Consider the following 21,742-nt stretch of genomic DNA (forward strand, 5'->3'; position numbering starts at 1 on the left):
AGGATGTCAACATTTAAACAACCTTTAACATAATTTAACATTAATAACATTAAAACAACCTTTAACATTAGGTCATCAACATTCAAAACAGCCTTTTAGCTGCTTTGTCAAGCCAACAAAGTTTGTTCACGAACTTTGCCTTTCTAGTTATTCTTCTATTCCACTTTTCGGTAACTTTCACAGGTCGCAGTTTTTGAGCTAGAGCCTTGAAAATTGGCAGGTTCACAGATCCCATATGGAAGAAGTGTGCTTGTGCTTTTGGGACATGTCGGACATACGGTGTCCTCAGGACAAGTCCTCAAAGTTGACTTTTTCCCATAGAGAATGAATGGTAAGGGAGATCCCCACAGGCTCACACAACACACGCACGGAACCTCTTCTCTCCCTCAGTCCCTGCAGCAGTATTAACTGTATAACTGAACAACCACTCAATTTTAACTAACCCACAACTAATTACCCCTCAACAGTAATTGCCCCATAACAGTAATTACCCCACCACAGGCAAATACCCCCTCAACAAAAAAATCCACATCTAAGCAAGCTTTTAACAGGAACTACACAGAAATCTTAATAGCTATCAACAACAATAACCCCAACAGGTCAATAACCCCTCAATATCAACTACCCCACAGCCAATTACCCCTCAGCAGTAATTGGCCCAAACAGCTAAATTACCTCTTAACCGCAAATAATACCCATCAACAACAATAACCCCAACAGGTAAATAACCCCTCAATATCAACTACCCCACAGCCAATTTCCCCAGGTTATCAACATTTAAACAACCTTTAACATTTAACAACAACCTTTAACATTAGGTCAATGGAGCAGAGGGGCAGATGGAGCAGAGGGGCAGATGAAGCAGGGGGCGATGGGGCAGAGGGAGCAGATGGGGCGAAGGGGCAGATGGAACAGAGGGGGCAGAGGGAGCAGATGGGGCAGAGGGGCGAAGGGGCAGATGAAGCAGGGGGCGATGGGGCAGAGGGGCAGATGGGGTAGATGGAGCAGAGGGGCAGATGGAGCAGAGGGGAAGATGGAGCAGAGGGGCAGATGGAGCAGAGGGGCAGATGGAGCAGAGGGGAAGATGGGGCAGAGGGGCGATGGGGAATCAGAATCATAATAAGAATCCGGCTTTATTGGCCAAGTATGCTCACACATACAAGGAATTTGTGTTTGGTTACAGTAGCTCCCAGTGCACAATAACTAACAATAACGTCACCGACATAAAACATTTACTCACACAAACACAAAACATAGCCTTCAATTGTAAACTGTGTGCAAAGTAGTATATCTACAATAAAGTGTTGCTGTAGTGTATATAGTATAGTTATACTACTATAGTAGTATATCTACAGTAAAGTGCTGAGTGCAGCAGTAAAAAGGCACTGAGGTGCAGACTGAGTTAAACAGATAAATTAAACTGAATTAATATAAGGCATGTAAGTAAGAGGAAACTACTGGCAGAGACAATAGGTGCAGTGGTTCTTAGGGACTATCACCAGATTAATAAAGTGCAGTACAGGAGGTGAACAGGGTGAGAGGGACGAGCTGCATGTGGATTGTAAGTAACAGTCTTGTGTGTGTATGTGACAGACTGTATCCTGTATGTTGTGTTGTAGTGTTCAGCTGTTCATAAGAGTGATGGCATGTGGGAAGAAGCTTCTCTTTAGTCTGGTGGTCTTAGTCTTCAGTTGTCTAAAACGCCGTCCTGAGGGGAGACAATGGAACAGGTGGTGTCCAGGGTGTGAAGCATCAGACACAATGTTCTCTGCATGCTTCCTGGTTCTGGAGGTGTGTAGGTCTGGCAGGGTGGGTAGTGTCACACCGATGGTCCTCTCTGCAGACCTGATGATGCGATGCAGTCGGTGGGTGTCGTGTTTGGTAGCTGAGCTGCCCCATACTGTGATGGATGCAGTGAGGACAGACTCAATGGTGGCGGTGTAGAACTGCACCATCAGCTCCTGGGGCAGGTTGAACTTCCTCAGCTGATGCAGGAAGTACAGTCTCTGCTGAGCTTTCTTGATGATGGTGCTGATGTTGTAGTCCCATTTCAGGTCCTTGGAGATTGTTGTGCCAAGGAACTTGTTGGAGTCCACAGCCATCACAGTACTGTCCAGGATGGTGAGTGCTGGAAGGGTTGGGGGGCTTCTCCTGAAGTTCACTTTCATCTCCACTGTTTTTGTTGTGTTCAGCTCCAGGTTGTTGTATTTGCTCCAGAGGACCACCTGCTCAACAGCCCGTCTGTAAGCAGACTCATCGCTGTCAAATCATCTGCAAACTTCAGGATTTTGACTGGGTGGTCTGTGGAGGTACACTCGTTTATGTAGAGTGAGAAGAGCAGAGGGGAGAGAACACAACCTTGTGGAGCTCCTGTGCTGGTGGTCCTGGTTCCTGAGGTGATCTTTCCCAGCCTCACCCGCTGCTCTCTGCTAGTGAGGAAGCTGGTGATCCACTGGCAGGTGGAGGCTGGCACACTGAGTTGGGTCAGTTTGGTGTGTAGATGTCCGGGGATGATCGTGTTGAACGCAGAGCTGAAGTCCAAGAACAGAACTCTTGCGTATGTACTTGGATGGTCAAGGTGCTGGAGGATGTGATGAAGACCCATGTTCACCCATGTCCACTGACCTGTTGGCTCGATAAGTGAACTGCAGGGGGTCTAGCTGGGGGTTGGTGATCTCCTTCAAGTGGGTGAGAACCAGCCTCTCAAAGGATTTCATGACCACAGAGGTCAGTGCATCGGGTTTGTAATCGTTCAGTCCTGTGATGGTGGGCTTTTGGGGATGGGTATTATTGTGGAGCATTTGAAGCACAATGGTACGGCACACAGCTACAGTGATTTGTTGAAGATCTCTGTGAAGACAGGAGCCAGCTGGTCTGCGCAGATCCTCAGGCAGGAAGGTGACACTCTGTCTGGGCCTGGTGCCTTCCTCACTCTTTGTTTTTTGAAGAGTCGGTGCACGTCTCCTTCACTGATCTTCAGGGCAGGCTGGATGGGTGGCTGAGAGTCAGGGGGGTGTGAATTGGTGCTGTCCGGTTGGGTGGAGCTGGGCTTTTCAAACCTGCAGTAAAAGCTGGTAAGGTCATCAGCCAGTTGAAGACCCCCCATTGTCTGGTGGGGGGTTCTTTTGTAGCCTGAGAGACTGTGCAGGCAACTCCAAACGGCTGATGGCTCATTAGTGGACATCAGTCTGCTCAGCTTGGTGCAGTAGCTCTTCTTAGCAGCTCTGATCTCTATGTTGAGTGTGTTCCTAGCCTTGTTGTAGAGTGCTTGGTCCCCGCTCCTAAATGCTTCCTCTTTAGACCGGTGCAGCTGCTTCAAATTGGTATTGAACCAGGGCTTGTCATTATTGTATCTAATGCGAGTCCTGGTTGGAACACAGATGTCCTCACAGAAGCTGATGTAGGACGTCCCTGTGTCAGTGTATTCATCCAGGCTGCTTGTAGCGTCGTCAAACACACACCAGTCTGTTGACTCCATGCAGTCCTGAAGACTTTCTTTTGCCTCACTGGTCCACTTCTTCAAAGTACTAGCCTCAGGATTGGCCCGCTTGAGCATCTGTCTGTAGGTTGGGAGAAGGTAGACCATAGAGTGGTCAGATAGGCCCAGAGCAGCTCGGGGAACAGAGTGATATGCACCCTTTAACATTACTCCTCTGACAGCCGCGGAAAATGTCGTAAGGTCCATGTAGCCCAAATGTAGTTTTGGTAATGATCTGGAATGCAGCGGAAGCGGATCAACCGCCATGCGACACAACCTCACGGTAAACTCAGTTACAAGCAGACTGTATATGATACCGATCCTACAACAAACAGCAGAACATTTGTAGACTCGTGTTTCAAAAGTTAAAATTCAAGCGCACGTAGCAGCAGACGTAGAGACGACTGTTTCTCTAATGAGTCCCGCCAAACAATAAAAATAAATAAATAAAATAGTTTGAATCTTGCTCTTTGTATATTTCCTTTACTACACTATACTATATAATATTTGTAGTAATCAAACACTTTCTGTTTCCGTGTAATTAGCTAAGAAATTATATGGCACGATTAGCTTGATGCTAATGTTATATAGGAAATCCCATAGACTTGCTAGTGGAAATTAGCATTATGATGCCGTTGCTAATTTACTTTCTAAAACATCAAGTACACCTTACTTTCTCATGTAGGAGCATCAAAGCACTTGAATCTTGCTCTTTGTACATTTCTTATACTATCTATCTATCTACCTATATTCAGTGTTCTCTATCTATCTATCTACCTATATTCAGCATTGAGCGTGTGACACACGCATTTCACCGTCTTCACACGCCACACTTCCGATTTCTCACGCCGAAAAAAAAATCTAGTTTATTTACCTCTGATCCATATCTATATCGCCCTCCACTGGTGATCGATCGCGATATACAACTTACGTTCGCCACACCCCCCGCTCAACAAACGTTCGCCACCTCCCCGCTCAACAACTTAAACTCGCCACCGACTCCAGGTTCAAATCTTACCCTGACAAGATCTCACTCTGAAATGAATTCTAAACTTGAGAGCCCTGCTATATTTGTGTTAGAAGCATTTGTTTCTGCTTGTTTGTGATCTAAACAGCAGGCTTGAATCTTGCTCTTTGTACATTTCTTATACTATCTATCTATCTATCTATCTATCTATCTATCTATCTATATTTGTGTTAGAAGCATTTGATAGAAGCATTTGTGTTTCTGCTTGTTTGTGATCTAAACAGCAGGCTTGAATCTTGCTCTTTGTACATTTCTTAAAGAAGCATTTGATAGAAGCATTTGTATATAATATATTTACAGAGGATATTAGTAGCAGTAGTTTTAGACTTTCTGGGTGCAGAGACTTTCTGGGTGAGGCTTCTGCCTCAGTCTTGCTCTGTGAATTAACATAATAAAGCGTGATGTTTGGTCTTGCTAATTGCTGCCAAGAAGGAGGGGTGATGTCCTGAGAATCCTGAAATCTCAGGAGGACAAGTGTTAATACAGTATAGCAGTGATCGAGGATATTGCTGTCTGTATTTAGGCAGCTCACTAGTGAGTTTCGCTCTGTTGAAGTCCCCTAAAATTATGAAAATGGAGTCTGTGTGTTTATGCTCCGCGCTGATGATCTGGTCAGTGAGAGCGCGCAGTGCCTCGCGCACACACGAGCTTGGCGGGATGTAAACTCCGCCGAGCACCACAGAGGAGAACTCGCGCGAGCGGTAGAACGGTTTACAGTTGATGAACACAGACTCCAGATCAGGACTGCAGGTCTTCATGAACACAGTGACATCTGTACACCAGCCGCGGTTAATATAAAAACAGATTCCGCCGCCTCTGAGTTTTCCCGAGGTCTCCGCGCTGCGGTCTGCTCTGTAGAGGTGGAAGCCGGCGAACTGCAGCGTGCTGTCTAGGGTGTCCTCGGTGAGCCAGGTCTCGGTGAAGCACAGCACCGCAGAGAGAGAAAAGTCCTTGGTCCGGTTCAGAAGTAAAAGTTCGTCCATTTTGTTGCCTAGCGAGCGGAGGTTGGCCATATGAATGCTTGGTAGCGCTGTGCGGTGTCCGCGCTGACGTAGTTTAATGAGCGCTCCCCCGCATCTCCCATGCCTTCGCGTCCGCCTGTGTCTCCGGCCGAGCGCGGCTGCTCCGCTCACTAAAACTTCCAAAAAGCAGTCCGAAAACGGGAAATCAGTAGTAATGCCGTATGGCATGGACTGCCTGATGTAGAGGAGATCCTCTGCACTGTATGTGGACGTATTAGGTTCACATGTAGCGGCACAAACAAACAAAAACAGACAAAGCGCAACGGAGCTTCTGACCAGTGTCGCCGTCTGCGGCGCCATCTTGATCTTGATTTGATTGGAAGATGGGGCAGATGGAGCAGAGGGGCAGATGAGGTGCAAATGACATTTGATATGAAACCGATCATGTCATTTTTTTCCTCGCCCTCCTGTATTCTGTAGATTTGAAGATTATACCATCTTGCCCTCGACTCCAAGTCCTTGCATTTAGCTACAAGATTAGCCTCTCTGTGTAATAAGTAGCAGAGGGCTCGTTGGTGCCTTTGTGTTGTATTTTCTGTATCGCAAAGTCTCTGCTCGGCTTCTGTCACACGGCCCTCCAGTTCGGTTGTTCTTTCTGTCACTTCTTTCAATGCGGATTCAACTCTTGCTAAGGCAGCTTTAGTTTCTTTAGAGGCCTCTGCATGCTCTCTTCGCAGTGCGTGTTAACTCCACCACGCCCGCCATGTTGTCTACATCAACGTTTATGTCGTTCTGGATTTGGTCTTTTTCGGTTATTTTTCCACGTCCTTTCGAGTGCTAGACATCCTATTTATTTCCTGTGAGCAGTAAAACTCATATTTCTTAAAAACAAGAGTTTGGCTGTGTTATGGCTGTGCTCTGTGTGTGTTTGCTGTCTTGTTGTTGTGTCTGCCTGTTTGTTCCTCCGTGTCCCTAGGTGGTGCTGTCCTGGAGGTCATACCCTGCCATCCAGGAAATCCCCAAAAGGGCATGGCAAGAGGCCAGAAAAAGAGAGAGAGAGGAAGGGGGAGCAGGCTGGAGAGATGGCTTGGTGTGCATATGTGTTATCTTTGTATATTATATATAAATGTAAATACACGATTGACTAAATACCCTTGTGTGTTGGTTCTTGTTAACTTTCCTGGTCTGGTTCCCTTTGGAGGGGAAAACGTAACATTTGGGGGCTCATCCTAAGCCTTTGGTGTGTGAGTCTCGGTCTTCCTTCTTTTTTGGGTGTGGGCAGGTGTGGTGTGTTTTGTCGTGTTTGGTTTGCATTTCCTTTGTTTTAAGATGGAATTTGATTTGGAGCAGTTTGTGTTGTCTCCATCTGTTGAAGCTCTAGCGCAGTGTAGAAAGGCCGACCTATTGTCAGTGGCTGGGTTTTACAATGTTTCAGTGGCACGTTCTGCCAGAAAGGCAGAGATCAGAAAGACTATACTTGAGAGGCTGCGTGAGGAGCGGAGGTTGCCTGTGTCCCCTGATACAAGGATTCCTGCTGTGGCCCAGGCTGCGAGGTTACATGGGTTGGAGAGGGCTAGTGTTGCTGTAGGGGGTGGTGGTTTACTGTTTGCTGCGGAGGTTACAGGGCATTCACCAGGCACTTCCCCAGGCATGGATGTAGATTCTCCACCAGCAGCTGGTTCTCTCAGTGACATTGATTTGAACATGGCTGTAAGGCTGAAGGAGTTGGACCTCGCTATTAAGCAGGAGGAATGGCAGACCCAGTTGTTGCGTGTCCGGGCTCTTGAGTTAGAGGCCAGCAGGAGTGCTTCTTCCAGACAACCTGCCTTGCGCTCTTCTGAGTTTGATATAAGCAAAATGTTTCTCTTATGCCCCCTTTCAGGGAATCAGAGGTCGATTCCTATTTTACTGCTTTTGAGCGTGTAGCAGCCACTCTGCACTGGCCCAAAGACATGTGGTCTTTACTGCTACAATGCAAACTGGTGGGTAAGGTGCAGGAAGTATGCTCTTCCTTAACTATTGAGCAGAGCCTGGATTATGACAGAGTCAAAGCAGCTGTACTACGAGCGTACGAGTTGATACCTGAGGCTTATAGGCAACATATAAAGTAACTAGAATGAGAGTTCTGGGTGTTGATATTGTCAATGTAAATGTCTTGTGATGAACGCCAGGTTTTCATTCCGTGTTGGAGCGATGATACTGGAATTATAGGCTCCGACTGCAGTGTTACTCCCCAAGTGAACCTCGGAGAAGAAAGAAAGGTGTGTTTCCTGTGACGACACTCCTGTTTCCTGTTTCACCGGCGCACGGCAGCACGCTCGCACGCAAACGCGGATTCACGTATCACATTAGCATAGCTTAGCTATAGCCTAATACACTTACATTAAACACTACAATTCTAAATGAGTATAATACACTTACCGACATCTAATTATTTTATCTCGTTTCTGTTTTCTCCCCGTCTCTTTCTTTCTCCCTCTGTTTTCTCCCCCTGTTTCTTTCTTTCTCCCTCTGTTTTGTCTCCCCTGTTTTTCATGGCTACCGCGGAGGAACGGGCTCTCGTCAAGCACGGCTCGGAGCTGGACAAGTTGGGTCGGCAGATCCAGCGTCTTCTGGAGAAGCAAGCGGAGCTCACCCAGGAGAAGACCAGGCTCGAGGCCGCCCGCAACGCTGCCTACTCGGCCGTCTCCACTCCCTCGTCACGGCGGCTCAGCGCGACCGCCATCTTGACCCGGGCACCAGGCTGGGAGCGCCAGCGAGGACGCAGAAGGCAGCCAGCGTCGTCACCCCTACCTCAGCCGGACTTCTCCTCTGCGAATCCGTTCGAGGTGCTCAGCTCCAGGTCCTCCGCTTCGCCCTCACCCCTGCGTCCGACACCACCCTCACAACCGCCGGCACCGAAGAAGAATAAGGGCGGTATCCTTGTTATCGGCGACTTGATAACACGGCACATAAAGATTAGCCTGCCAGGCGATAAAAGAACCCCCACTGTGTCCTGTTTTCCAGGCGCTCGTGTCCTGGACGTGGCCAGGCGGCTTCCCTCGGCGCTGAAGCAGCGAGACGACTTCGGCACCGTCAATGCCGAACAGCCCCCAACCTTCACGTGGGGGCTGTCGACACCTTCGCCCGGCGCAGCAAGATCCTGAAGGAGCACTACCGCTCGCTTCTGGACACCGCGCGGAAGAAGCCGTCGGCCAGGCTTGTTGTCTCCGGTCCGTTTCCAACATTCCGGCGAGGGTGCGAGTTATTTAGCCGTCTTTTCTGTCTTCACAGCTGGCTCCGGGACACCTGTAGCAGCGCCGGCGTGGACTACGTCGACAACTGGTAGAGTTTCCGAGAGCGTCCATCACTCTACCGCCGAGATGGACTTCACCCCAGTCGCCTAGGCTCGGCAGTCCTCTCCAGGAACATCGAGGACGTGCTACGCCGGGCCTGACCAGCCACAACAAACCACGCAAATCAGCTAAGTAGAACTTACTTCCATAACTACCAAACCATTGAGACTGTGTCTGTTAGCCGTGGCAGGTATAAGAATAACAGGGCGATACGTTTTAAAAATCTAATTAAAATTAAATTAAATAATCAACATGAAGTGAGCAGCAATATTAAGCTAAGGCTAGGACTTTTAAACATTAGATCGCTTGCATCAAAAGCTGTGATAGTAAACAAAATAATCTCAGATAACAGACTAAATGCACTCTGTTTAACAGAGACATGGGCTAGAGTAGACGAATATGTAAGTTTTAATGAAGCAGCTCCTCCTGGATACAGTTATGTTCATCAGCCCCGTATCACAGGGCGTGGAGGTGGAGTAGCCACAATATATGACACAGATATAGGTTTTACTGTAAAACCAACCACCTCTATTAACTCATTCGAGGCTTTGATAGGTGAAATAGGCAATAATCTTATAGGCAATAAAACAAAGCTTAAATTAGTGACCATCTATCGACCGCCGGGTCCCTACTCAGAATTTCTTCAGGAATTTGCTGAGTTTCTTTCGGAACTAGTCTTAACCATCGAGAGATTTGTAATTGTGGGTGATTTCAACATTCATTATGAAAATGAATCAGACCCACTGAAAATTGCGTTCGACTCCATACTAGATTCAGTAGGTATAGCCCAAAATGTGACAGGGCCTACCCACCGCTGTAAACACACCTTAGACTTAATACTTACTTACGAATTAAACATAGAACATTTGGCAGTCATCCCCCAAAATGACGCCATTTCAGATCATTCCCTACTAATATATGAAATGGCTTTATACGATGTACATCAGATGCGCCATACAAAAACCACGTGCACTATCACATCCGACACTGCAGCAACATTTATAAACTTACTGCCAGAGCTACCAAACACTATGCCACTGCAGCCCAATGAATTGGAACAGGCAACACAACAGTTTTATTCCACACTCAGTAATACCTTAGACAGTGTAGCTCCAGTTAAAACAAAATTAATTAGTGAGAAAAAGCTTGCACCATGGTATGATGACCATACTCGTCTTTTAAAACAGGCAGCTCGAGCAGCGGAGCGAAAATGGAAATCCACCTCATTAGAAGTGTTTAGAATCACATGGAAAGACACCATAGTCAAATATAAACATGCTCTAATAAAAGCTAGAGCCGCATACTATTCGACACTAATAGAAAACAACAAAAATAACCCTAGATTTCTCTTCGCAACGGTATCTAAACTAACAAGAAATATCAACGACACTAGTTCTAATACAGCACTTACACACACTAGCGATGAATTTTTAAACTTTTTTAATAATAAAATAGATAATATCCGACTACAGAGTCATAATACATCGCAGCCTAACCTCCAATCCTGAGCTAAATGTCTTCGATCCTATATTGCAAAAAGAGCTCACAACACTGATTAATTCGTCTAAGCCTACATTATGTATATTCGACCCAGTTCCAACCCGTCTATTCAAAGACCTACTCCCAACTATTGCAGGGCCCTTACTTAATATGATTAACAGTTCCCTTAACCTAGGATATGTGCCCAAACAATTAAAATACGCCGTAATTAGACTAAAATTAATTCTGATTAAAAAACAGAATTTTAATCTGCAGATTCTAGCCAACTATAGACCCATTTCTAATCTCCATTTATCTCTAAAATTTTAGAAAAAGCAGTTTCCAATCAGTTAAACCACTATCTCCAATCAAATAGTATCCATGAAAAGTTCCAATCAGGATTTAGACCAAACCACAGCACTGAAACAGCTTTACTCAGGGTAGTGAATGATCTACTAATATCGGCCGATAATGGGCTCGTCTCGTTCCTTATACTGTTAGATCTTAGTGCAGCTTTTGATACTGTAGACCACAACATTTTGCTGGATAGACTAGAAAACACGGTAGGTATTAAAGGAGTCGCACTCTCCTGGTTTAGATCATATTTAACTGACTGCTTCCAATGTGTAAGTGTTAATAATAAAACCTCTAAATCTGCAGGTTAAATATGGTGTCCCACAAGGGACAGTCCTAGGACCACTTCTATTCACACTGTACATGTTACCCTTAGGTGAAATTATGCATAAGCACGACAGTTAGCACATCAGTTTCCATTCCTACGCAGACGACACTCAGCTATATTTATCGGCAAAACCCGATGATTTAGGCGCAAACAGTAAGATTGAGAAATGTGTAGAAGAGATAAAACATTGGATGGCGTGTAACTTTCTAGCACTAAATCCCGATAAAACAGAATTAATAATAGTTGGGTCTAGGGCTGCGAGAGACAAGATACATAATGTAGCATTGAATCTACATTCTTTTACTATAACGCCCAGCGCAGAGGTAAAGAACTTGGGCATCACAATAGACCCAGATATCTTGTTCGATACACATATTAATAATATAACTAGGGTAGCGTTCTTTCACTTGTGCAACATTGCCAAAATTAGAAACATATTAAATATTAGTGATGCAGAAAAATTAATCCATGCATTCATATCCTCTCGTTTAGATTATTGCAACAGTCTCCTAGCTGGATGTTCTGGTAAATCGATAAACAAACTCCAGCTGGGTCAGAACGCATCAGCACGAGTTTTAACAAAAACTAAAAAGTTTGATCACATTAGTCCCGTACTATCGTCATTACACTGGCTGCCAATTAGATTCCGTATTGACTATAAAATACTTTTATTAACATATAAAACGCTGCATGGCTTAGCTCCAGACTATCTTAGTGAACTTATTGAACAATATAACCCAGCGCGTTCACTTCGCTCGCAGGACGCAGGGTTATTAACTGTTCCTAGGATCAAAAAGATCACAGCAGGTGGAAGAGCCTTTTCTTTTAAAGCTCCACAATTGTGGAATAATCTTCCTGCCTCTATTCGGGACTCAGACACAGTCTCAATGTTTAAAACTCGATTAAAGACTCATCTGTTTAGTTTGGCCTTTGATTAATCTGTTACATATTTACTACATCTCTTTTCTCCGAGGTTCACCTGGAGAGTAACATTGCAGTCAGAGCCTACAATACCAGCATCGCTGCTCCGACACGGAATAAAAGCCTGGCGTTCATCAACAGACATTTACAGTGACAATATCATAACCCAGAACTTTCATTTTTACCTTTACTTAGTCTGATTGTGTGATTTGTCTGTGACTTGTGTATTTGTCTGTATTTTGTGTAATTTGTGTGTTAACGGGCCGCCCAATGGAGGATGGGTTCCCTTTTGAGTCTTGGTTCTCCCGAGGTTTCTTCCTATTCCCCACCATCATAGGGAGTTTTTCCTCTCCACTGTCGCCTTTGGCTTGCTCATTAGGGTTCTGGACCCATAGTATTGTTAACCTTTTAAATCCTGTAAAGCGCTTTGTGACAACATGTGTTGTGAAAAGCGCTATACAAATAAACTTTGATTGATTGATTGATTGATATGTGATGTGGTAAATATGTAACAGATTATTCAAAGGCCAAACTAAACAGATAAGTCTTTAGTTGAGTTTTAAACATTGAGATTGTGTCTGAGTCCCGAATAAAGGCAGGAAGATTATTCCACAGATTCAAATCACATTTCGTACATCTGACCGTTTGCGTGAAACATAGCGTACGCAATGTTTTTGTGCGTATGCACCATTCGTACATGAGGCCCCTGGTGGTCGATAGATGGTCACTAGTTTAAGCTTTGTTTTATTGCCTATGAGATTATTGCCTATTTCACCTATCAAAGCTTCGAATGAGTTAATAGAGGTGGTTGGTTTTACAGTAAAACCTATATCTGTGTCATATATTGTGGCTACTCCACCTCCACGCCCTGTGATACGGGGCTGATGAACATAACTGTATCCAGGAGGAGCTGCTTCATTAAAACTTACATGTTCGTTTACTCTAGCCCATGTCTCTGTTAAACAGAGTGCATTTAGTCTGTTATCTGAGATTATTTTGTTTACTGTCACAGCTTTTGATGCAAGTGATCTAATGTTTAGAAGTCCTAGCTTTAGCTTAATATTGCTGCTCACTTCATGTTGATTATTTAATTTAATTTTAATTAGATTTTTAAAACATATCGCCCTGTTATTCCTATATCTGCCACGGTTAACAGACACAGTCTCAATGGTTTGGTTGGTAGGGAAGCAAGTTGTACTTAACGAATGGCCGTTGGAAACCGTTTTTTTTTTTTTCATTTTTGGGTGATATTGTCCTTAACCGTCTGTCTGTTGTCAGTTGTATGTATCGGCACCGTTATTTTGTTGTTTTTGTTTTGTTGTGTTAGCGCTTGCTAACAACTGTCCGGTCGCTGCTACTTTGTTGCCGTTAGAAACGCAGAGCCGTTGCTCTGCCTTACCGTTGCGCTGCTGAAGTTCCGCTCAGTTTCGGCTATAGTTAAAAATAAACTCTCTGTTTTGTTCTTGGAAGATGCTCTGGTGTTTCTTCTATCCTTATCACATCGATATATCTTTCAAATTTCTCTAGGTGAAAATCTCCTTCTCCCGTATGTTCTCCTCCACAGCGCGGGGTCTTGCACCCTCACACGCCGCGAGTCAACCATAGAATTTTCGGACTCACCAGAGATTTGCAGACCAAATGTTTGTTGAGTTTACTCATGAGAAAACAGTTTTATTTGAGAAGTGGTGTTCTGCCTCAAAAAACAACTAGCTTTCAAAAGAGCTAGTCTTGCTAGAAGATTTTAAACATTCTGTGCCTGAGATGGTGGTAGTCCATCTGAATGAGCAAAAGGTTGCCACCCTTTCAGAAGCGGCAGTGTTGACGGATGAATATGTCTTGACTCATAAGACAGTGTTTCCTGTGAAAGCTTCATGTTTGCCTTCATGTTTGCCTAATGGTGCCTTTCCACTAGGGCCTGCTTGGTGCGCAACGGTTTGCGAGTGTTTCCATTAGTACCAGGTACCAGTTTGCCGGTACCTTCAGGTACTTTTTTCGTACCTACTCGCTCGAGGTTCTAATCGTTCCAAAGTGGTACAGTTCTGTGACGTGGAAGAACAGCATGACACTGATTGGCCAGGGAGTGTCGTCACAGGTTGCGTCACAGGAGAGCGACTCCTCCGCTATCGACTCCTCAGCCATTTTTAAAACCCAAGGAGAGAAGAATGGAGGACCAAAAGAATGTTCCCTGGTCAAACGCCGAGGTACAAACCTTTCTGTTAATAATCGGTGATCAAAAAATCCAGGGCGAACTGGACGGAGCCACTAGAAATGTAAAGGTTTTTAGCGAGGTTTCCGCGCTAATGGCCACTCATGGCTACCAGCAGTCCGTTATGCAGTGCTGGTCCAAGCTTAAAAAGCTTAAAAGCGATTACCGGGCGGTGAAGGACCACAATGGGAGCATTGCATTTGCGGAGCAAACCGCAAAGACTGGAAGTGGTTCCAGCAAATGGATGCCATATACGGTCACCGGCCAGCCAGTAACGGAAGAGAAAACGTGCTGGACACGGCAATGTTGGTGCTGGAGGCCACGGAGAATGGTGAGTGTATTGTGATTTCGCAGTTTTACTAGGCTCGTAAAAGATGTAATATGAACGTAATATGAACGCATCTATTGTAAGCGCAGGAATTTAGAGCTGTGTTTGTAGTTAATGTTACCACCACAGTCACTACTGTACAATAGCTAGCTCTTAGCCACAGCGTGGAGCCTTGCTAGTTGCTAGTTAGCTGTAGCCATAAACAAAGCATGAGCAGCAAAGACGTGCTACACATTTTGTGCAGTTACGCTATATTGTTGCTTTCACAGGAATGCTTGTGTTTAATATTTGTTATTTTTACGTTCAAGATTCCCCTTCCACTGACAAGGCGAGCACCCCTTTGGAACCACCCGCCTCCCCCGCATCATACACGGAACCAGCTGTCTCTACACCGGCTGGATCACAAACGCCTGTCCGGCGGCACAATACAGGTGAGGAACACAAAAAAACATGTGAAGCACCGGAGTAGCATGAGTACAGAGTGCATTTCAGTTTCACTAATCAACTCCCATTACCCTCTTTTTTTGTCAAGGCAAGCGAAAAAGGACCCAGACGGACCTGGATATCGGCGCACATCTCCTGGAGATGCAGGCGCAGGATGTGCGGATGCACGAACAGCGTGAGGAGCACATCCAGCTGCTGCTCCATGATTGTCGCGAGGCCCGTGAACAGGAAGCCGAGCTGAGGAGAGCGGAGTTGGCAGAAAATGTTTCTTTCAACCGGGTTTTCCTCGGGGTGTTTGGCGAACTTGTAAAAACCATGCAAGACAGACGCCAGTAAAAAAAAATTTACAGTATTTTTGGGTAATTTGCTTTTTGCACTTTTTTAAACTATATATTATTTACATATTTTGTAAATATTTATATTTTTCTTAATAAAGTGATTTCATTTGATTGTATGACTGATGCTTTTTATGCAGGGTGTGTTCAGCCTGTTTAATTGTCTTAACAATCAGCAGCGGATAATGAGTTTGACAATCACAGCTTTATTGCTTTGTGTACGTGAAACAGGCAAGGGCAACAATTTAACTGTTATGACAGATATATTGCATCAGTGCATTGCGAGCATCTCTACCACCACACTCCTCCACACCCTGTCCCATTGCTGCCACTGGCTGATGTGCAGCAGTAGCTGGCACATCCCATGTAGTGTCATATGTCTCTCCATAACTTTCACACAAATTATGCAGAGCGCAGCATACCAACACCATTGATTTCAGAAGTTGAATGTCACAGTCATTCCTTTTCAGAAGGCAGCGCCATCTACCCTTAAGTCTGCCAAAAGCATTCTCAACAACAACACGTGTGTGACTGATATGTTTATTGAAGATCTGCTGCTCTTTTGTTAGGTTTCCGGTGTCCTGAAATGGCTTCAAAAGCCACTTTTGTAAGGGGTAGGCAGAGTCTCCAAGGATGTAATAGCCAGCGGGCATGGCATTGGTTCCCCTAATACTTGCTGGAAATAGATTTCCCCGGGTGGCCAACTCCCACAGCATGGACAGTCTCAGCACACGATCATCATGCATACTCCCGGGCAGTCCAGCAATTACATTCCAGAAGAGGCCCTTTCTGTCGACTACACCTTGGAGGATTATTGAGTGCCAGCCTTTGCGGTTGAAGTAGTCGGTGTGACACAGTCATGGGGCAATGATGGGTATGTGGGAGCCATCAATAGCACCCACACAATGTGGGAGTCCCCATCTAGTCTGTATGTACTCTGCCATATCCCTGAATCGCCGTTCATCTGGATAACGAATCTGCTCAGGTGCCAGTAGTGTCTCTGCTGCAGCACAGAAATCCTGCACACAGTTGTAGTGCTGACTCCAAACAGATGGCCTATGCTTCTGTACTCCGAGCCCGTAGCAAGCTTCCACAGTGCTATTGCCACTCATTTGTGTACGGGCACACACTCTCGAAAAGTTGTGTCTTGTCGCTCCAGGGCTGGATGCAATTTGTTGCTGAGGGAGTCAAACGCTTCTCGGGACATCCTGAAGTTCTGTAACCACTGTGTGCACGTGAACTCAGGAACAATAACATCCCACCACTGAGACGCTCGTCGGAATGTCCACACTGAGGGTCCACACTGAAGCCATCTGAAACGCACACACGCAGAATGCATTTTTTTTACTGCGTTAGCTTTACACGCTTTACACATTTATCTCGGGGAGAAAGACCGATGTTAACTAGCGTTAGCTTAGCTTACCAGCCTGCGTCTTTTTCTCCCTCTCCTGTCGTCCTCGTCCTGATACTGCTGTATGGTCTCAAGGAGTCTCCGCTCCTTTTCTTGTGTCGTGCATCTCGCAAACTGCAACCTTCTCTTGCTCGCTTCATTTGCACGTTTCCGGAATAAAAGCCATAACCCTAGCACAAGGTACACAAGTCCTTCCATCGCCATCTCGTCCATTGTTGTACGGTGTTGTGGTCGCATACAAATGATGTCATGACACTACAACCCGCGTGCCAACAGCGACTCCACCCACATTGTGGTAGTCCACCATTGTAATGGAAACACAACGCGACCGTACCGTTCCGTTGCGAATCAATTCGTATCGAACCGTACCGCGCCAAGCAAGCACGATTGAAAAAGAAATTCTTGCTTTGCTCCTAGCTCTACAGCACTTTGAGGTGTATCTAAATTCTCATTACTTGCCCACTATGGTGTAAACCAACCACAACCCATTGTTTTTCTTATCCCAGATGTGCAACAAGAACCAGCGGTTGATGCGTTGGGCATTACTTCTACAGCCATTCCACATTGTCATTAAACATAAAAGAGGCTCAGACAACTTGGTGGCTGATGCCTTGTCTCGCTCACTCTGAACAGTTTAGTTACTAAACTTTTTTTGGTGGGGGATTGTTACGCCTGTGCTCTGTGTGTGTTTGCTGTCTTGTTGTTGTGTCTGCCTGTTTGTTCCTCCGTGTCTCTAGGTGGTGCTGTCCTGGAGGTCATACCCTGCCATCCAGGAAATCCCCAAAAGGGCATGGCAAGAGGCCAGAAAAAGAGAGAGAGAGGAAGGAGGAGCAGGCTCTTTGTGATTGTTGGCTGGTTGTATCCAAGTTGTGTTACTGTTGTACCCTGAGTGTTCTGTGTGGGTGGCTCAGGGTTGAACTGTGTGTTCTGATTTATTGTATGTTGCCAGAAGGGGGTAAGTTCCATTTTCTTTGGAATGTATGTTATTTTCTCCTGTTTTTTGTGTGGGTTAGGGAGTTAGCATAGTTGCCTGTTCTTTGGTTGTTTTGTACTTGTTTTGTTTTTTGTTGTAGCTAGTTTTGGTATCTGGAGTTAGAGTGGGATTTACTTTGGTTTGTTTGATATTGTTGGCCTGGCTTACCCCTGGAGAGATGGCTTGGTGTGCATATGTGTTATCTTTGTATATTATATATAAATGTAAATACACGATTGACTAAATACCCTTGTGTGTCTTGTTAACTTTCCTGGTCTGGTTGCCTTTGGAGGGAAAAACGTAACAGTCTATTTATTTCAAAGTTCTCCTCTGGAGCAAAAAACTAAGCTGCCGTCTCCTCCATAGCACCACTGGAAGTCCCAGTTATGAACATTCTTGCACCAATTTTGTGTAGATTTAATGAAAACCCTAGGGCTGGTTTACAAATGTAGGTTTTGCATATTATACTAATTAGAAGGAATTTCTTATTCACTGCAGAGATTAATAGGCCCATTTCACAACAAAGCGGAAATACGTTACCGCCAGGTAAAACAAGTTCCTGTACTCGCAGAAGATAGTTGTTGTCAATTCACCTCAGCATGGAGAGTATATTTACTTCATCCCTGTCGTCGCTGCCGAGACTGAATTTTGTAGACGTTTTCAGGATCGTTGAAGAACATTCAACAACGAAGGGTTCCAAGTTGAATAGAGGCTACAAATTGTTTGTAGAAGAATTCATTCACTCATACCAGGGTAAGGTGACACCAGCTAACACTAGCGAGGTAACTAACTAACTATTATTTAACCTATAGCTAGTTCCATTAGTCATCCTACGGAGTGGTAAAACAGTCTATATTATTATGATATATATTATAATATTACGAATGATATTGACAGCTTTAGTTAACAATATTTAGCTAGGTTAGCAAGCCGAGTAACGTCAGCTATTGATTGTTTGGTTTACATCAGTATCAGTCAAGTTCATGACACACACCAAGTTATTAAGTGTTGTTGTTTATTCAGTGTCCAATATAGTCGACAGCAAAGTGATGGTCAGAGCTGGATGATCTAGATGCTAGCGGATCAGAGCTAGTTTGAGCCGGTTTCAGTGTAACAGTTGCTGTCCGCATTTGAAAGAGCAAGCTCTCAGCTGGGAGTACACGTACGTCCACCACGAACGTGTACTCCTAGCCGAGAGCTTGCTCTTTTCTAGCTAGATGCTAGCGGATCAGAGCTCGATGCTAGCGGATCGGGGCTAGATGCTAGCTAGACATCGGGGCTAGACATCAGAGCTAGATGCTAGCGGCCCAGAGCTAGATGCTAGCGGCCCAGAGCTAGATGCTAGCGGCCCAGAGCTAGATGCTAGCGGCCCGGAGCTAGATGCTAGCGGACCGGAGCTAGATGCTAGCGGATCGGAGCTAGATGCTAGCGGATCGGAGCTAGATGCTAGCGAATCGGGGCTAGATGCTAGCAGATCGGGTCTAGATGCTAGCAGATCGGGGCTAGATGCTAGCGGATCGGGGCTAGATGCTAGCGGATCAGAGCTAGATGCTACAGATCAGAGCTAGATGCTACCGCAAATGCTCAAATCTTCCACAACCTCCGACTCTGGTGGACGAGCGTCTACCCCCAGCCGAGAGCTTGATCTTTCAAATGCGGACAGCAACTGTTCCACTGAACCCAGCTGGGAACAGCACCAACTTTTAGTCGCGAACTTCCTGCTATGTAGTCTGCAGCAGTGAAATGCTGCCTACACACAAAGATGCTCCGTATCACAAAGTTTTCCCCTTCTTCTCCCCTAATTGCACAAACCCATTTTCTTTTTTGCTCGTCGTCAGCCAGTAAACCATGGAAACTGAGATTTCTTCTGTTTTTGCTTAGAAATCGAGCACCCTGGTGCACTGCAAAAGCTCTTGTTATTGGACTCTGCCATTGTTTAATGTGTAACAGAAGTAACTTTACCCTGCGACGAGAGCTTCCGGAAGAAAAAATGCGAGAGTGTGAAAAGGGCCTATGGGCAGAGAAGTCAGGAGAACTCAGGAGAAGTCAATGATTCATTGGAAAAAATTATTTTGAGCCAATGATTTACCATTCGGAAATCAAAAGAATTGTTCAAAATTTTTATGTTGCACAACTGAACTATGTTGATTATTTATGTAGATGGTAGAAGGTTGGACCTATTTACCAAGTTACATTTTTCCATTATTTACAGTTTGATCTCTACAATTGATTTTTAAGTGTAGAATCAGAAGAAGAAAACCTCTAAAACATTTTCTATATTTTTTAAATTAAAGTGTACCAAACATACTACTTACAGGGCTAGTGAGTTTTTGCCTGTCGACAGAAGAGTCTCTGAAGATAACAGACTCACTTGTGTTCTGGTTTTTCAAAATACTCTTTGATGAATTGAAGTGATCATTAGGATCACTGGGTAGAGAACACACACCACAAAACAGTTACGAGGACAACTCATGTTTTCTACTTTCGAGTGACGCATCATTAATTCCTTGTAAAATGCAGAGCAATCAATTTGTTAACATACATATTTGAGGTCCGAGATGATGAATCATCTTCAGGACTAGTTGAGTGATCTGAACTCTGTGAAGAACACTGGGATCAAAGTACATACGATATAGGCTATGTTAAGATGGAATTGAATTTACCTTTGTAATTGAAAACACACTGAATTAGGTACCTGACTGTTTAAGAGAGACTGCTCATTAATTTTATACCAAGCCTTCTGAGCTGCATTCTTTTTAGCCTCTTTTGCAGTCTTTCCCCATCCTTCAGGATATACCATTTTGTTTATAACAACTGTATACCCAAATCTGGTAGATAAAAAGATTTTTGTTCATATTAAATATAGCCAGAAACAAACAATGCATTAATGTTCTAAGGATTTCAGGACTTACTCAGGATTGTGTGCAGGCCCTCTCCTGTCCACCAATTTAAATTCATGTACAAATTTAGCTTTTTGGCAGTATTGGTTGATCATTCCTATGAAATTCTGGCCTGCTGTAGTGCTCTCAAGTGTGTTGAGCTTTAGATCCATCTGAGTATAAATTCTGAGTATAACACAAGATTTAAAGAAAACTATTTTCATATCAACTGGTGATAAGTCACATTTTTTAACTAGTGAAATAATATCCTAAAATGTTTAGGATATTTTGTGTAGGGTTAGTCATGAAAAAATTGTTCTAGATCAAGACAAGTAATATGGAAACATTGTAATACTTACCCAAGGCATGAGATATTACGATTTTGTACCCCATTACTATTTTCGTCAAGGACCTTCAATACAAATTTGATTGTCAAATCAGCCTAAAAATTTATAATGGTTGTAAATATAAGTAAGGTTCGGAAAACATGTTTCCACCTTACCTCTGTTTTCTGCTCCTTAACAAGCTCTTCATAAACTAATTTAGCTGCTGCCTCCTTGGCCTCTTTCTTTCCTTTGCCAAGAGCTTGTGGGAATTCCTTATCATCACATACATACTGACATGCATATACATTACATCTGAGGAAAAATACCACAGTACCACAATATCATATTTTGACAACACCACACTGTCACATTATCACAATTCCAGAATACTGGAATGTGGTAACCCCACAAAATAATGTGCAAACACTGTGATACTTGCTGATTATTCAAGTATGAACTTGTCTCCTTGGCCTCGAAATCTAATTTGGTCTTTTGGCCATATTCATTGAGCCAGCAGGTGTAGTTGGGCTGAGTCAACTTTGCAGATATGCCAGATGAACTGTACGTTGTTCCCTGAAAATATACATATATAAATATGTGCAAGATGTAGCAGCAGGGAAAAGAAAGCCTATATACCCTCTTTAAACTAGCAGTACACCTTATTCATAATGTGCATGGGTAGGCCAAGTAGAAATTTTTTTGTGAATATGATTATTAAAGTATGACTACAAATTTGTAAATGAAAGGACTGATTATATGAGTCATCTTACTGAATTAACAGGCTGCTCCTTTTCCAAACAGCTAAAGGCATTCTTTGCAGCATTTTGCTTAGCTTCTCTCTTGTTCCGCCCAGTTCCACCAGGAAAGGGCCTAAGTCCAGATGAGGTCTTCACTACTACTCTTATCGTAAATCTAGTATAAAAATTAAACAAAATTTTATCCTTTTCCAGTTGTGT

At 44.3% G+C, this 21,742-nt stretch overlaps 2 protein-coding genes across 10 annotated transcripts in view; one reads left to right on the top strand and one right to left on the bottom strand.

The window, feature by feature from the left end:
* Nucleotides 1-21,742, bottom strand: part of eif2ak2 (eukaryotic translation initiation factor 2-alpha kinase 2) — a 97,678-nt gene that overhangs the window by 63,980 nt on the left and 11,956 nt on the right. For 6 of the 9 annotated variants that reach the window (XM_076974080.1, XM_076974081.1, XM_076974075.1 and 3 more), the window contains exons 2-10: nucleotides 21,557-21,698; nucleotides 21,226-21,359; nucleotides 20,963-21,098; nucleotides 20,820-20,872; nucleotides 20,494-20,646; nucleotides 20,277-20,409; nucleotides 20,124-20,191; nucleotides 19,897-20,008; nucleotides 14,977-15,165 (exon numbers count right to left, since the gene is read on the bottom strand). In XM_076974080.1, the coding sequence (XP_076830195.1) occupies nucleotides 14,977-15,165; nucleotides 19,897-20,008; nucleotides 20,124-20,191; nucleotides 20,277-20,409; nucleotides 20,494-20,646; nucleotides 20,820-20,872; nucleotides 20,963-21,098; nucleotides 21,226-21,359; nucleotides 21,557-21,698 (1,120 nt within the window). The remainder of the gene's footprint in view (nucleotides 1-14,976; nucleotides 15,166-19,896; nucleotides 20,009-20,123; nucleotides 20,192-20,276; nucleotides 20,410-20,493; nucleotides 20,647-20,819; nucleotides 20,873-20,962; nucleotides 21,099-21,225; nucleotides 21,360-21,556; nucleotides 21,699-21,742) is intronic. The other 3 variants (XM_076974076.1, XM_076974077.1, XM_076974078.1) reach the window with 3 other exon arrangements.
* On the top strand, nucleotides 6,797-12,615 carry LOC143476767 (uncharacterized). Its single transcript, XM_076975108.1, has 4 exons — nucleotides 6,797-7,254; nucleotides 7,350-7,535; nucleotides 8,474-8,704; nucleotides 8,984-12,615. The coding sequence occupies exons 1-4, from the start codon at nucleotides 6,797-6,799 to the stop codon at nucleotides 10,308-10,310; spliced, it is 2,202 nt and encodes a 733-aa protein (XP_076831223.1). The 3' UTR covers nucleotides 10,311-12,615.

This window comes from Brachyhypopomus gauderio, chromosome 15, assembly GCF_052324685.1.
Source record: "Brachyhypopomus gauderio isolate BG-103 chromosome 15, BGAUD_0.2, whole genome shotgun sequence".
NCBI classification, from domain to species: domain Eukaryota; kingdom Metazoa; phylum Chordata; class Actinopteri; order Gymnotiformes; family Hypopomidae; genus Brachyhypopomus; species Brachyhypopomus gauderio.